Source organism: Littorina saxatilis, linkage group LG7 (assembly GCF_037325665.1).
Source record: "Littorina saxatilis isolate snail1 linkage group LG7, US_GU_Lsax_2.0, whole genome shotgun sequence".
In the NCBI taxonomy this organism is placed as follows: Eukaryota; Metazoa; Mollusca; class Gastropoda; order Littorinimorpha; family Littorinidae; genus Littorina; species Littorina saxatilis.
This window is the reverse complement of record NC_090251.1, coordinates 48,104,367-48,119,652: the sequence shown is the minus strand read 5'-3', so window position 1 is coordinate 48,119,652 and position 15,286 is coordinate 48,104,367. Positions and strand designations below refer to the sequence as shown.

The following is a 15,286-nucleotide window of genomic DNA, read 5'->3' as shown; positions in this document are numbered from 1 at the left end:
GGGGCGCGACATTTTTTTTCACACGTCAGTTGCGGGCTTTCAATCCCGAAGGCTGGTTCCGAGTAACTACGAACGTAATCGGAAGTTCCGATGTTTACCAAGTCAAAGAGCCGAGTCGAACACTATCCTTGCGTCATCCAGGGAGATACTGTACATATCTCTGCGTCATCTTTGACTTTGCAAGCAGCTTCGGAGATTTCAAAACAACGTTTTTGCCCCCAAAAAGATTGTGGGCTCTTTTTTTTCCTCCTCAAGTTATTTTGGACGTTGAGGGTGGTTTGTCAGACCTATAGCGTTTCGGTTTTTAGTCAAGTTACAAAATGGCAGTCCAAGGCAAGGAGCGAAGGTGATCAATTCGGAAAGAATCTCCAATGATGTTTGCTAATGCGAGAGAATTGGGACGGGCGAACCATTGCATATTAACCAGAGGTAAGTTTCCATGTTTCGTTTTATACTTAGAGTGGGTCTTTGTGAGTATGTGTTGCAACATGTGTCACTCCGCTCACTGTCACTGACAGTCACTGAGTGTACCTGTACGTGTATGTATGTATCCTTGCCTTACGTCAGGTACGAAGATAGTTGCCCTGAACAGGGATTTCCTCATTAATGTGGAGAAGAAGAAGAGTACCACTGCCACGTTTTTGCAACCTCTTTTTGACCCAATTCGAGATGCATGAGTCATAATATTTTAAACATTCTTTTTTTTAAAGATTGAATCCAACTTCCAAGACAGCGAATACAAAATAAAAGCTAATGCTGGTCAAATGTTTTAATGCTAGAATTAAAAATAGATAACCTTCTCGGAATATAATTGCAAGCAGGTTGGAGGCTAGTTCAAGAATCAAATTGCTGACTTACCCAGGCTGGCTGGTTACAGTGCGTTTCTTTGAAAGGCAATCAATGGTTCTACTGCTCTGCTAGTACTCACCATTTTGAAAGTGATGTTCCCATGATTGGTACTTCATCTATTATTTTATTGCAGGTCTCCTCTCAGCTGAAAAAGCCAACCGATTGCTGCATGGCCAGCGACGAATCAGGTAAAAGGTTTTATTATGTACAACTGTCAGTGTCAGTGTTATGACATACAGTGTGTTTTTTCCTTCCCCTCTCTCTCATTCTCAAGTTCTGGTCAGAATAACTCATGTGGAGGTGTGCGTGTGTGACTGTGAGCAAGACTGTGAGAGAGTGGTGTTTTTTTTTATAATTCAGGTTCAGGGATAATAATAAAATAATGAACACCTACTGACTTAGACTCCAAACCGCAAGCTCTTAGCCTTATTTCACCAGTATGGTGATCACTTCCTCCCGTATTGGAACCATTACTAATATACTAGAAGCGCATGACTTTCAGTGTGTATGTTTGATTAAAAAAAAATGCATTGCAGTAAACACTGTCACTGTCAGGATATAATTATCTCAATGAAACTGTGTGTCAAGTTCTATTATTATTTTCCTTTTTTGAGTATGTATAACATGTATATTATGCATGTGTGTAGAGCACAGAGAGCGTAAAACTTTAAAAGGAAAATAATAATAGAACTTGACACACATGATTCCTATGATAATGTAGGACAGTGGCATTGATATCTTTCTAGAATAATATGTCGTTTTACATTCAGTGAAATTTTGACTGAATTAGTGAACTGAATGTATTCAAATATGGTGACAGACATGTATACAATGTAGACAAGTTAAAGTTGTATGTGTGTACATCACTACATGTTCTGTAGCTTACAAGTTACATTGAAAACAGCCTTGACTATAATGGAAATCCACTTAATCACTGTCTTTGGGGTTCCAACAAAAATCAGACGCAGTAGGGGGGGGGGGGGGGGGGGGGGGGGGGAGTCGGGGGATTTTATTTGAACTTGTCTACCAGGGAAAAAGAATGTTTAAGCTCTTGGCATTTATGTGGGTTTAGTGTGTGTATGTGTGTCAGTTACAAACAGTACACAACTTATTCCTTTATACTCATACTTAGACTTGTTCTTGTCGTTGTGTTTAAGATCCGTTCCTTTCTCATTCATTTGTCAGTAGTGACTGAAGATGACGAAGACCTGGCCAGTGAATGTGGATGAAAAGCAGTGCTATCCAAGTCCAGCTATGATCGATGGGGAAACTACAGCAACAGCCGCAGAGGATCACCGGACAAAAAGAACTGTTTCCCAGTATTGTAAATGTCCACTCAGTATTGGTTGTATTGAGCATTACAACTTGTTGCTATTGTACATTTTTGTCAATGTTTTAAAGGCCCGCTACGCCTCACAGGGCCGGACTAGGCTAAGAGGAGGGTGGGGTGGGGGTTGCCAGTGGTGGTCCAGGGGGATGTTCCCCTTGGCGGGGTCAAGGGGCAGAGCCCCTATATTGTGGGGGTCAGGGGGCGAAGCCCCCTGAAGCTGATGGGTAGGTCATATTCTGAGATAGGAAAATGGTCGCTCCTTGCATGAAACGGCATAAAATAAACAATCATAAAAAATGTTTTAAATAAGTGAGGTACATGTTTAGGGGGGGGGGGGGGTTGCGCAACCCCCATAACCCCTCCCCCTCCCCCCACCCCCGGTAGTCCGGCCCTGCCTCATTTAAAAAGTTGTCCTATCGTTTTGAACTGAGCGCTGTCATTGTCCCATAAGAACTCCATTCCTTTGGACGGTGCAATATTCTATATTTTTCTCTCAAGATACACATTTTCAAAAAGAGACCGAGCGCTGAACTGAAGTTGTGCAGTGCGGATCTTGCGTTTTTGGGAATTCCAAACCGTTTGTGATATGAGCTGTTTGGGTACACCTGTCTGCAGCACATTCAAGTTAGGAGTACGGGAGACAACTCCAACTGACCATAAGTCTTGCGTCTGCTTTTGTTTTCAGTTCAAGACATTTTGACGAAGCGCATTGAATTATGCCACCGAAATAAAACTAAGGCCTGTCCACTTACAAAAACTGCTGGGTCAAAGTTCAGTAAATCTTACATTTTCTTAAAGGTACTGAACTTGTCAAATCCAGGTGCACAGAGCCCCTGGGGCTTTTAGTCATACCTCAGGCAGCTATCCCTTAGAAGAACTACCAAGTTTCATTGACTTGCACCCAAAGAGTCAAGAACTGCGAATTTTTTACGAATTAATTTCGTACTCAGACCCCGCTGGTCTTGACCTATTTTTGGATCTAAATTTAGATTAGGTAGATCACCACATCATGCTCAAAAAGACACGTCACTAGCAAACTATGTCAGACGTCATCATGAGTTTGTGTAAAACAAAATGGATGCCGGAATCACTCAGTTGAATCGAACTCCGACCAAACACCACGTAATAACTAGGTTAATTTATGCACTCGCGTGAACAAGAAACTGTCGAGCTTCACAGATGTCGTCGTTGGGTAGTTTTGGGTTTGTTTTACTACCATAGGAGGATTTTTGAACTGTAAATGCACTCAGCTGCAACAAAAACGCAAAACGAAGGCTGTGAGCTGCACTGTGCCTTTAAGGAAATGTGCGGCAGTAAAATTGAATTCGGAAAATACATGGAATAACCTGGTTTTCTGCATAAAAATAAATAAAACAATTGTGAATACTTCTTCTGCGTTCGTGGGCTGAAACTCCCATGTACACTCGTGTTTTTGCACGAGTGGATTTTTACGTGTATGATCCTTTTTACCCCGCCATTTAGGCAGCCATACGCCGCTTTCGGAGAATTGTGAATACTGATCGACGTAGAGTGCCGTTGGAAACAGTCGTTACATTGGATTTCTAGGAAACTGTTTAACAGCGACATCATACATCAGAAATTCCTAATATTTGGCACAAAGATACACATGTATCAATCTACAATCATATAGAACGATTTTTGACAACAGACTACAGTTGAATTTTGATATCTTTTGTCATGAGGATGAACGAATTTCTTACTGCATATTCATTACAATAATTAATTTAAATTCAACTGTAGTTTTTAACAAAAAAAACTACGTTCTTTATGATTGTAGATATAATACATGTGTATCCTTAAATATTATGAATTTCTGATGTATGATGTTGCTGTAAAACTGTTTTCTAGAAATCCCATATGGCGCTGTTAATGCTAGATTCCATAGCAACAGCAGTCTATATCCATCCACAATGTTTTCATTCATTTTAATAAGTCACTTCAAGAATTAACCAGAAAACCAAGTTATTCCTTGACTATTCTTCAAGTTTAAAGGCACAATGCAGCTCACAGCCTTAGTTTTGCGTTTTTGTTGCAGCTGAGTGCATTTACAGTTCAAAAATCCTCCTATGGTAGTAAAACAAACCCAAAACTACCCAACGACGACATCTGTGAAGCTCGACAGTTTCTTGTTCACGCGAGTGCATAAATTAACCTAGTTATTACGTGGTGTTTGGTCTGAGTTCGATTCAAATGAGTGATTCCGGCATCCATTTTGTTTTACACAAACTCATGATGATGTCTGACATAGTTAGTAGTGACGTGTCTTTTTGTGCATGATGTGGTGATCTACCTAATCTAAATTTAGATCCAAAAATAGGTCAAGACCAGCCGGGACAGAGTCCGAAATTAATTCGTAAAAAAATCGCAGTTCTTGACTCTTTGGGTGCAAGTCAATGAAACTTGGTAGTTCTTCTAACGGATAGCTGCCTGAGGTATGACTAAAAGCCCCAGGGGATCCGTGCACCTGGATTTGACAAGTTCAGTACCTTTAAGTTTGGTAATTTTACTGCCACACATTGCCTTAAGTCATAAATAAAGGGTTCCAGTAACATACCATTCTTCTTTATTGATTATGAACTTTGGAAGGTTAGATTTTGGAATCAGTTTTTTTTACATATTTCCTTGATGTGTTGTACTTGTAATAAGATCAACCGTCTGCTTGGACATATACTAAAGATCCACTACCTGGCTGCTGTCTGCGGAAAATCGATTAATTCATAGACAAATATGCCTTATAGGGAAGCAGCTAGCCAGTTGACTGTACGTGTGTTTGTGTAGAGGTGTTCTTATTGCATGTTCAAGCCAGGACAGATGGTGACCTGAAAAATTTACACATTACACATGTATGCAGGACTGCTACTTTAAGCTTAGGTGCAAGTGTGATGATATGATTATTTGTTTGACTGATTATGGTCATTAAAATAAAACTGCAAAAAGAATACTTACACTTGAGATCTGATTTTGTGCGTGTCTGTGTGCGCATGAGGGTGTGTGTGGGCCATTTGACATACTTGCAGAAGAAACCAACAGAGGTAACTGATAAACTGCATTTATTAACACAAAGAGGTAAACAAAGTGAGTTCACACATTTCACAAAAGTAAGAAAAGGCAGTCTCACATGTGTGATAGTCTAAGAATACCAATGCATTCACAATATTTAGTACTCACATGAATGGCCCAAGAAAACTATAGGCTGAGAATGCAAGTTCTAATTTGGCACATTTGTACATGTAGCTGCATCCACTAGACATATATCCATCTTACAATAAAAAAAACTAGTGGTTAGGACATGGGCCTGAAAATCTCAAGGTCCTAGGTTCGAATCTCTGCAGAGGCATTTACTTTTTCCCCTTTAGTTAAAATAAAAATGCTCAATCGAAAGAGAGCAACCGTAAAGTTACCAGCGTAAAAGTAAAGTGTTGAATGCAGCTGTAAAGGTCATGCCAGCAGTGTGGGTCAGTTCTGGTAGCTCTGTCAGCACAGAATGGACTGAATCTGATCATCATCCTCAGCAAAGCCAGGCACCACTCTGCAAGCTGCCTGCACGTCATATCTCGGCACCTCACTTCCTGGAAAATAAAGAAAATGTATTACTGAGCACATTCAGACTTTGCTGTGCGCTGATGGGGATATGTTTTTGGTACATGTATTGAGAAGAGGGTGTGTGGTGGGGGTGCCGGAAGGTAGGTAGGAAGTAATACATGTACTTGTTCTTCACACAATCAGTGGGATGGAGAATGGTGTGGGTGATACTGACAGTGACAACTATTAACTAAACTGTAAACATTGTTCTGTAATATTACAGGTGCCATCATTCCTTCCTGTGAAAACCATTTATTTATATACTTTCATCATTAAAATTAAAAAGAATCTTTCATCATTAAAATTAAAAAGACTTCCTCACAAGAACCTTTCTAACGACATGATATCTTGTTATGCTGCTGATGTGAGCGGTTTTTGAGTCACTTGAGAAAAAGTGACTCTATGTAATCGGTCAGTGTTAGTCTGTCCGGCCGGCCGGCCGTCCGTAGACACCACCTTAACGTTGGACTTTTCTCGGAAACTATCAAAGCGATCGGGCTCATATTTTGTTTAGTCGTGACCTCCAATGACCTCTACACTTTAACGATGGTTTCGTTGACCTTTGACCTTTTTCAAGGTCACAGGTCAGCGTCAAAGGAAAAATTAGACATTTTATATCTTTGACAAAGTTCATCGGATGTGATTGAAACTTTGTAGGATTATTCTTTACATCAAAGTATTTACATCTGTAGCCTTTTACGAACGTTATCAGAAAAACAAGGGAGATAACTAGCCTTTTCTGTTCGGCAACACACAACTTAACGTTGGGCTTTTCTCGGAAACTATAAAAGTGACCGGGCTCAAATTTTATGTGAACGTGACTCATTGTGTTGTGAATAGCAATTTCTTCCTGTCCATCTGATGCCTCATATAATATTCAGAACTGCGAAAGTGACTCGATCGAGCGTTTGCTCTTCTTGTTCTGGAATGTGATGGAAATTTACTATTTTTTTTAATTGACAGCATGAGCCCTCATCCCACACACATTCCCTATTTAGCGTTGACACCTTACAGTTTTGTTGAGAAATGTGATGTGAAGTCATTCAGAAAATTCTAACACTGCGCAGGGGCAGTCAGGGTGTTGATACGTTTTACTATATTATATAACTCTTATTCCATGTAAAAAATAAAAAATAAATATAAAAAAAATTGGCCAGATCTGTGATTGTGAGCCAAGGAAAGGACTGACTGTATTTAAAATAATTCCAGTAATGAGTAAATCTTTCATTCTAGCTATTTCATGTTTTACTTTCTTGCATCACAATAGTTCAAATCAATGTTCATACAAACAGCATAATGCACTTTATGAGTATAGGGTTGCAACAAACTTCAAGATGGGAAGGAGAGAGAAAATAAAGATATTTGTACCATTATGTATACAAAGTACATCATACCAATTAGTGAATTACCATGCACAGTATTACTATGCATCTTCAAATGTATGAATAATTTCATCTACAAAGTACTTGTAAATGTAATACAATTTACAAAGAACAAAAAACTGCTGAATGATCTACATCAGTACATGCATGTTTATAGCTACAGACTACCATCACCAATACCTTATAAATGTGTAACTTACTCTTCAGGGGTAGTCTGTAATGTAAAGCACCATGCATGCCAAGTCATCCTGATACCTCTCCAGTACATGTATCCATGTTTAAAGGTAAACTGTTGGAACTGAAAGACAGGAGCTGTATGAATGATGCACATCACCTCTGGTTTCTCGGGAGGCCTGAAAAAAACCATAACAATATTAACATAACTATTAGGCCTAAAAAAAAAATAGGTGTGGTTACGGTAACCCGACCTACCCTATTTTTTGGGGCCGACCCTATAACTTTTTATTACATTTGTCAAAAAAATACCCAAAACAACAAGTAAACGAGTGCAGAAAACGCAATGAAAGCGAAAGCGCCCGAGTCGCACACTTATTTCCCTGTCAAGCAGGTTTAATTTGTACACATTAGAAAAAAAAGTTAAAAAAAAAAAAAGTGATTGCCTACCTTCCTACCCTATTTTTTTGGGCTATGTTACCGTAACCACACCTATTATTTTTTTTTTGGCCTTAACATGTCTTGAAAATAAAATAAGTACTATTTCAACTTCACTATCAGAGCCAAATCACTCACTAATTCAGTAATTGTTTTGTTTATTCTTTTACAACCATAGTTCATACACTGATACAGCAACATTTGATTCTGTGCATATATTAAAGATCAAGCATTTTCTAAACTTGAGTAAAAAAAATAAGAACACAACAAGCACACACTCTGTGACTCAGTCACACCCAGTTACTCAGTAACACACACATGACATACACAACAGATGAATCTTGCTCAGTTCTACAAACTAACAAAGGCCACGTTTGCAATGGTCATGTCTTGGATTTTAAAAACAATAACTTACCTGCTGGTTGATCCAAACCGATGATTGACAATCAGTGAGAGGAAAATGTCCGAGGCTGAGGAAGAAAGACTGCTGTCTGTATGATGTTCTGCATGGATTGAGCGAGTGCTGAGTGCATTCTTTTCGCTCTATCCTATTAATTCACACATTGACCCTGCAGCAGTGACGATCATTTCTAGATTGCAATCGGCAAAGTTCGTAGCTCGGATTGCACTCATTCCAGCACTACCGTGTACTGGGTCAGCGAGACACGAACGACAACTCAAATCGATAAGCATCCGAACACATCGGAACTTCCGTTTACGTTCGTAGCTACTCGGAAATAGCCTTCGGGATTGAAAGCCCGCAACTGACGTGTGAAAAAAAATTTCGCGGTCGGGGCAATTTTGTTATCACAATACAAGAAATTATCAGAAGAAAAAAACCCCATTTCAATAAAAATAACAGTGGACATTTTTCCGAGGAAATTACCACACTACCATGTCACAGTATTAAACAAACAAGTTATGTTGATGGCGGGTTGGTGCACAGAGTTACAATAAACCACCCACCCTCTCTGTATGCCATGTTGAGTGCTGCATAGTCAGAGTGCAACAAATTCCAGTGAAATGGTGTATACATTAATGGGCGTTTTCGTCATTTCCTTTCTGTACGACGTTCATTCTGAATCTGTAGCTCCCTTTTGGACAAGGAAAAGTGAAGCAATGGACATGCATTCATGTTCATCATGGGTTAGTGTGAAAACATTTGTGTGAGAACATTCCAACTGTTCATATTCATCACGTCAGGTAAGTGACTGGCTATGTCCAGGGCGCGTATGCAAGACGTAACTACTGCATGTCCTACGACAAGCGCCCCGAAGTTTGATAGCTCTCTGTCCGACAACTTTTGTCGTACTGCCGAATTCACAGGCATCGGCCAGCCTACCCGATAGCTAGCGGGGGGATTCCCTTGTTTACGGTCGCTCTGCGCGTGCGCCTGACGCAGCAGCTGTGCTCTGTCAAGGCTGCGTTTGCTGTGGCTGGCTGACCGTGGCTGGCTCACCCCAAATCGGCGCCACGAAAACATCTTGATATGCACCAGACGCTTGAAACCGCAACGCGAGTATCACTTGCGAGACAAGAGGCTAGGCACCCATTCTGGTCGCAAACTGAATGTTGTCAGTTATGACATCCGTCAACAGTCAACTGCAAAATATTATGCATGCGGAATATGAATTGGTGCATGTATCCTGTCCCCCAAAATCGTATGTCTTAGAATATTTTTTCTTTCCCGGTAACGCTGCAAACTGATGGACGCAATCTTGAAATCAAAGTTATCGTAACGACAACAGTGCTTATCAGTAGGGATAGGCACCTCTAACTTTATCGTAGGACAGTGCCTACCGGCATAGGCGCTATCGGTTCTTCGTGAATTCCACGACAGGGGGTTATCGGAAGTTTTCTGTTTCTCGTACCGACAAAACCCCTGTCGGATTCTTCTTGAATATGGGCCCAGGTCGCAAGAACGCTGGGACATGATAGAGTAATCACCAGGGGATAATAATGTTAATACAATCACATAGACTATTTGTAATGCCTCACTCGTCATTGCATGACGAATGAAAGGCTTTGCTAGGATCATTGCCAGGTGTTACAAATTCAGTTTCACATCATCGTGACAAGGGTCGGAGGCCACGTTGTTATAAGTGTCGTGTGTTTATAACACATTGATCTGTCATTTCACAGGCGCCTGGGAAAGCAAACGTGTCCATCGCCAGCTATGTGGGGGGCAACTTCTTCACCAAGGCAAACAAAGAGAGGTTCACCTTCACTCCCAATGCCGGACTCCATCTTCAAGGGGCGCAAAAAGATGACGCTGGCCGTTACTACGTCAGGGTCAACCTGCATGATCCAAAGTGCCGTCTGACGTCAGCAGAGAGGATGGTGACGTTGTCTGTTGAAGGTACAACATAAGTCATACCACATCAAAAGTTCGTTCGCCCGTTCCTTTTTTTCTTCTTTTTTTCCTGCTCATTTGCTTGATTTTTCACCCATGTCTTTTGTGTGGTATGTTAGCTGCTTGCTTGATTCCCCCCATGTCTTTTCTGTGGTATGTTAGCTGCTTGCTTGATTCCCCCCATGTCTTTTGTGTGGTATGTTAGCTGCTTGCTTGATTCCCCCATGTCTTTTCTGTGGTATGTTAGCTGCTTGCTTGATTCCCCCCATGTCTTTTCTGTGGTATGTTAGCTGCTTGCTTGATTCCCCCCATGTCTTTTGTGTGGTATGTTAGCTGCTTGCTTGATTCCCCCCATGTATTTTGTGTGGTATGTTAGCTGCTTGCTTGATTCCCCCCATGTATTTTGTGTGGTATGTTAGCTGCTTGCTTGATTCCCCCCATGTCTTTTGTGTGGTATGTTAGCCGCTTGCTTGATTCCCCCCATGTCTTTCCTGTGGTATGTTAGCTGCTTGCTTGATTCCCCCCATGTCTTTTGTGTGGTATGTTAGCTGCTTGCTTGATTCCCCCCATGTCTTTTGTGTGGTATGTTAGCTGCTTGCTTGATTCCCCCCATGTCATTTCTGTGGTATGTTAGCTGCTTGCTTGATTCCCCCCATGTCTTCTGTGTGGTATGTTAGCTGCTTGCTTGATTTTCCCCCCATGTATTTTGTGTGGTATGTTAGCTGCTTGCTTGATTCCCCCCATGTATTTTGTGTGGTATGTTAGCCGCTTGCTTGATTCCCCCCATGTCTTTTGTGTGGTATGTTAGCTGCTTGCTTGATTCCCCCCATGTCTTGTGTGTGGTATGTTAGCCGCTTGCTTGATTCCCCCAATGTCTTGTGTGTGGTATGTTAGCTGCTTGCTTGATTCCCCCCATGTCTTTTGTGTGGTATGTTAGCTGCTTGCTTGATTCCCCCCATGTATTTTGTGTGGTATGTTAGTCGCTTTCTTGATTCCCCCCATGTCATTTGTGTGGTATGTTAGCTGCTTGCTTGATTCCCCCCATGTCTTTTGTGTGGTATGTTAGCCGCTTGCTTGATTCCCCCCATGTCATATCTGTGGTATGTTAGCTGCTTGCTTGATTCCCCCCATGTCTTTTGTGTGGTATGTTAGCCGCTTGCTTGATTCCCCCCATGTCATATCTGTGGTATGTTAGCTGCTTGCCTGATTCCCCCCATGTCTTTTGTGTGGTATGTTAGCTGCTTGCTTGATTCCCCCCATGTCTTCTGTGTGGTATGTTAGCTGCTTGCTTGATTTTCCTCCCATGTCTTTTGTGTGGTATGTTAGCTGCTTGCTTGATTCCCCCCATGTCTTGTGTGTGGTATGTTAGCTGCTTGCTTGATTCCCCCCATGTCTTTTCTGTGGTATGTTAGCTGCTTGCTTGATTCCCCCCATGTCTTTTCTGTGGTATGTTAGCTGCTTGCTTGATTACCTGTATGTCCTTAAGGCTGTAATGTGGTGAGTGTGTGTGTTAACCGTAAACGTGTACATTCAACGTGATCGCAAAGGAATTCCAAATCAAAACAAAATATATGAATAGAAAGAAACGCACCCACAAACAAACAAAAACATGACGGGCACAGTGGCGGGGTGGTAAGACGTCGGCCTCCTAATCGGAAGGTCGTCAGTTCGAATTCCGGCCGCTTCCGCCTGGTGGGTTAAGGGTGGAGATTTTTCCGATCTGCCAGGTCAACTTATGTGCAGACCTGCTAGTGCCTTATCCGCCTTCGTGTGTACATGCAAGCACAAGACCAAGTGCGCCCGAAAAAGATCCTGTAATCCATGTCAGAGTTCGGTGGGTTATAGAAACACGAAAATACCCGGCATGCCTCCCCCGAAATCGGCGTATGCTGCCTGAATGGCGGGGTAAAAATGGCCATACTCGTACAAACCCACCTCAGACAAATTGCTTAATACAGCCTTGGGCAGTAAAGGCATCAATCCTAATTAACTATAGTTCTGGAAGTGTTTATTTAATTCATGCTTGACAAGGCATTACTTATTATTTTATTGTTAATACCATTTCATAAGCTATATCATGTAATACCGAGGTTGCTAGGGAAACATACCTGTTTTTAGTGTAAAAATGGCCGACATGCTAGTTAGTAGCTTTGAACTAATGTAACACAGTCATTTTTGTACCACTCACTTGCAACTTACATCATCTTAAAGAGGGATTTCTGTACTTGTTTAGCATATGCATATCACAGGATGTTAAAAATCAACGTGTCTATCATGTTGTGAGAACATCATATTATATAACATGGGTATTGATCATAATAATGTTTGTACATATTGTCCCAATAAAATAGATTATATTGAATATTTCAATTGTGTCAGTGCCATACAACACGTTATATTTGATCTGAGATTAATTTGATGTCAATATTAGTATTGAATGTAGAAACAGCCTTGCTGGGCTTCCCACCACGCAAACATGTTAACCTTCAGGCAGTACAGTATATAAACCACAAGACCAATAAAGACGAAAGCTCCCCGCAAAATAAAAACAAAATCAAAATGAGAGGCGAGAAATAAGGTTTGAAAGCCCCCTCAGCAACTCATTAAAATACAGTATATTTGTCAGATAATACACTTTCATACTGATCACACGTCATTGTTCTTCTTCCCAGCCAGAGCTCCGGCAGTACAAATCGACGCATTCCTCGTTACCATGAGTGACGCAATTTGGGATGACGTCTTAGAGGACTGGACTTTGCAGTTACGCTGCGGTCGTTTTGTGGACTTTGGTCAACCCCCTGTCGATGTTATCTGGACGGTCAGTGTGTTTATGTGTGTGTGTGTGTGTGTGTGTGTGTGTGTGTGTGTGTTTGTATGTGTGTGTGTGTGTGTGTGTGTGTATGTGTGTGTGTGTGTGTGTGTGTGTGTGTGTGTGTGTGTGTGTGTGTGTGTGTGTGTGTGTGTGTGTGTGTGTGATAAAGAAAACTACAGGACACATGCTTAAAAAATTGTACATGTGCATTCTTCAAGATGATATCCACATATTGTGGCATGTATAACAGCATGAGCCGACGTGCGAATGCTGATATCATTTTGAGACATGTCGGTCATTATAAGTAATTTCTAATATGCTGACTGTTAGCAAATGATAACAGACATGTCGAGAAAAAGGTTATTAAGCATGAGCCGTCAGGCGAATGCTGATATCATTCATGAGACATGTATGTTATTATTTGCTAACAGTCAGCATATTAGAAATAAAGGTATTATTACTTAAGTCCTTAAGTCCAGCCCCTCTGTTGGTGACACTTTCAGCCTGCCACCCTTGATGGCCTCCCGACGGGACTGCAACCTTAGAGATTCCCTGGTTCGATCCTCTCTTCGTTCCCCAGTTCCCCTACAACCCGGCACAAACGCATGCCAGAACCCTCGTTGCCACACCTGCCCCCACATTTGCCATTCTACCACTCTGACCGGCCCCCAACAAGATTTCACAATTAAACGCACGTTCTCTTGCACCAGCCGCAACCTCATCTATGCCAAATCCTGTCTCAAATGCCCCAAAGTACTCTACATTGGTGAGACCGAAAGAACCCTCTCTACCCTCTTCACCGAACATCTGGCAGATATTCGGCATTGCCGATGTAGGTCTGTTGCCCAACATTTCAACAGCAGTAACCACACCTCCCAGGATGCGCGTGTGAAAGGTGTCTGGCAAATGTACAGCATCTCCACAGACAGAAAACAAGTAGAGTCGAATTTCATTTTATCCCTGGGCACATCCACACCTGACGGTTTTAATGCGAAAATGTGATGTACTTGTATTCCCCAAGCATACTGTGGATTTACGGTACGTGTGTGTGTGTATTTGTATTTGTGTGTGTGTGTGTTGTGTGTGTTTCTTTCTCTGTGTGTTTATGTGTTTGGTTTTGTGTGTGTGTGTGTGTGTGTGTGTGTGTGTGTGTGTGTGTGTGTGTGTGTGTGTGTGTGTGTGTGTGTGAATGTGTGTGTGTGTGTGTGGGTGTGTGTGTGTGTGTGTGTGTGTGTGTGTGTGTGTGTGTGTGTGTGCGTGCGTGCGTGTTTTTCCTCCCTTTTTATTTTTTTTTATATTTTTTTAAAAATTTTCTTTTAATTTTCTCCCTCTTTCTCCCTCCCCCCCCCCCCTTTATAAGTGTGTATTAATTTTAGTCTGTATGCCTGTGCTCTTGACATCATCCAACCACTTCTCTCCCCTTTCATTCATTTTCGTTCCTGGAGTTCCTTCCACTTTTTGCGTGTTTCCCCTCCATTTTCTTTCAAACCCTGTTCGTTCTGTGTTGCGTCTGCTTTTGGTTGTCTTTTGTGTTCTTTTCCTGATGATGCTTCCAGAAGCGAAAATTCGTAATCGTCTTGTGTCGTCTTTGTATCGGTGAGTACAGTAATCCTTTGTTTTTTAACGGTATTATTACTGTTTATTTCAAACAACAGAAATTTCGAAGCGACCACGCGAATTAGACAGAAGAGCCCCAATGGGAACTGGATCGAGCTAGATCGCTCCTATCTGTTTACGCCTGTCAGTCAAAGTGTTCTCGTGACCTGGGTCAGCCAATCACTCACCTGACGTGATGAATATTAACTGGTGAAATGCGCTCACACAACAATCCTTACAGGATACACCATGTTGAGCATGCGTTTCAGTTGCTTTAATTTGTTCTTGTCCAATAACGAGCGACATATTCAGAATCAACGCTAGACAGAAAGGAAATGACGTATTATACGTAACTTGAGTAACGCAATTTCACTTGATTCTTCAGAACTTTGGCAATGCAATGTTCAAGTGAACAGGTCGATATTACACACTAGAGGGTGGGTGCTGCCTTGCCGTTCTGTAAAGCACCCACAGACAAAACTGAAATTTCGGTATTTTTTGTTTTAGATGTAATCTGACAACATTTGACGTGTCATTCTTTAGATCAAGTCACGCTGATATTGTTAATTTAAATTTGCACTGTGTCTTTTTTATTTGTAGCTGATCAACAAAAACGGTCCCGGCCTGACCGCTAAAACATTTAGAAGTTCTCCCAGAATCAGTCCTGGTTGGTCATGAAGGCATATGCTGCACTGATATGATAGTGAATATGTCTGTCAGCTAGCCTGCTGGTATGTCTGCCTGTCTGG

The 15,286-nt window shown here is 41.5% G+C and overlaps 1 protein-coding gene and 3 long non-coding RNA genes across 5 annotated transcripts in view; 3 read left to right on the top strand and 1 right to left on the bottom strand.

The window, feature by feature from the left end:
- Window positions 1–3,935, top strand: part of LOC138971667 (uncharacterized) — a 170,553-nt gene extending 166,618 nt beyond the window's left edge. Inside the window, exon 2 of the long non-coding RNA XR_011457336.1 lies at window positions 3,055–3,935. This is a non-coding gene — a long non-coding RNA (uncharacterized lncRNA). The remainder of the gene's footprint in view (window positions 1–3,054) is intronic.
- LOC138971664 (uncharacterized) lies at window positions 67–2,308 on the top strand. The gene is made up of 3 exons (XR_011457333.1): window positions 67–429; window positions 983–1,037; window positions 2,035–2,308. It is a non-coding gene; the product is annotated as an uncharacterized lncRNA (long non-coding RNA).
- A 1,298-nt stretch (window positions 3,936–5,233) lies between the features above and the next one.
- Window positions 5,234–8,272, bottom strand: LOC138971666 (uncharacterized). Its single transcript, XR_011457335.1, has 3 exons — window positions 8,192–8,272; window positions 7,365–7,517; window positions 5,234–5,769 (listed from the first exon to the last, which is right to left on the bottom strand). It is a non-coding gene; the product is annotated as an uncharacterized lncRNA (long non-coding RNA).
- A 1,646-nt stretch (window positions 8,273–9,918) lies between these two features.
- Window positions 9,919–15,286, top strand: part of LOC138971663 (uncharacterized) — a gene marked incomplete at its 5' end in the record, with an annotated part of 10,933 nt that continues 5,565 nt past the window's right edge. For both annotated transcript variants that reach the window (XM_070344431.1, XM_070344432.1), the window contains 2 exon segments: window positions 9,919–10,135; window positions 12,802–12,947. In XM_070344431.1, coding sequence (XP_070200532.1) covers window positions 9,919–10,135; window positions 12,802–12,947 — 363 coding nt within the window.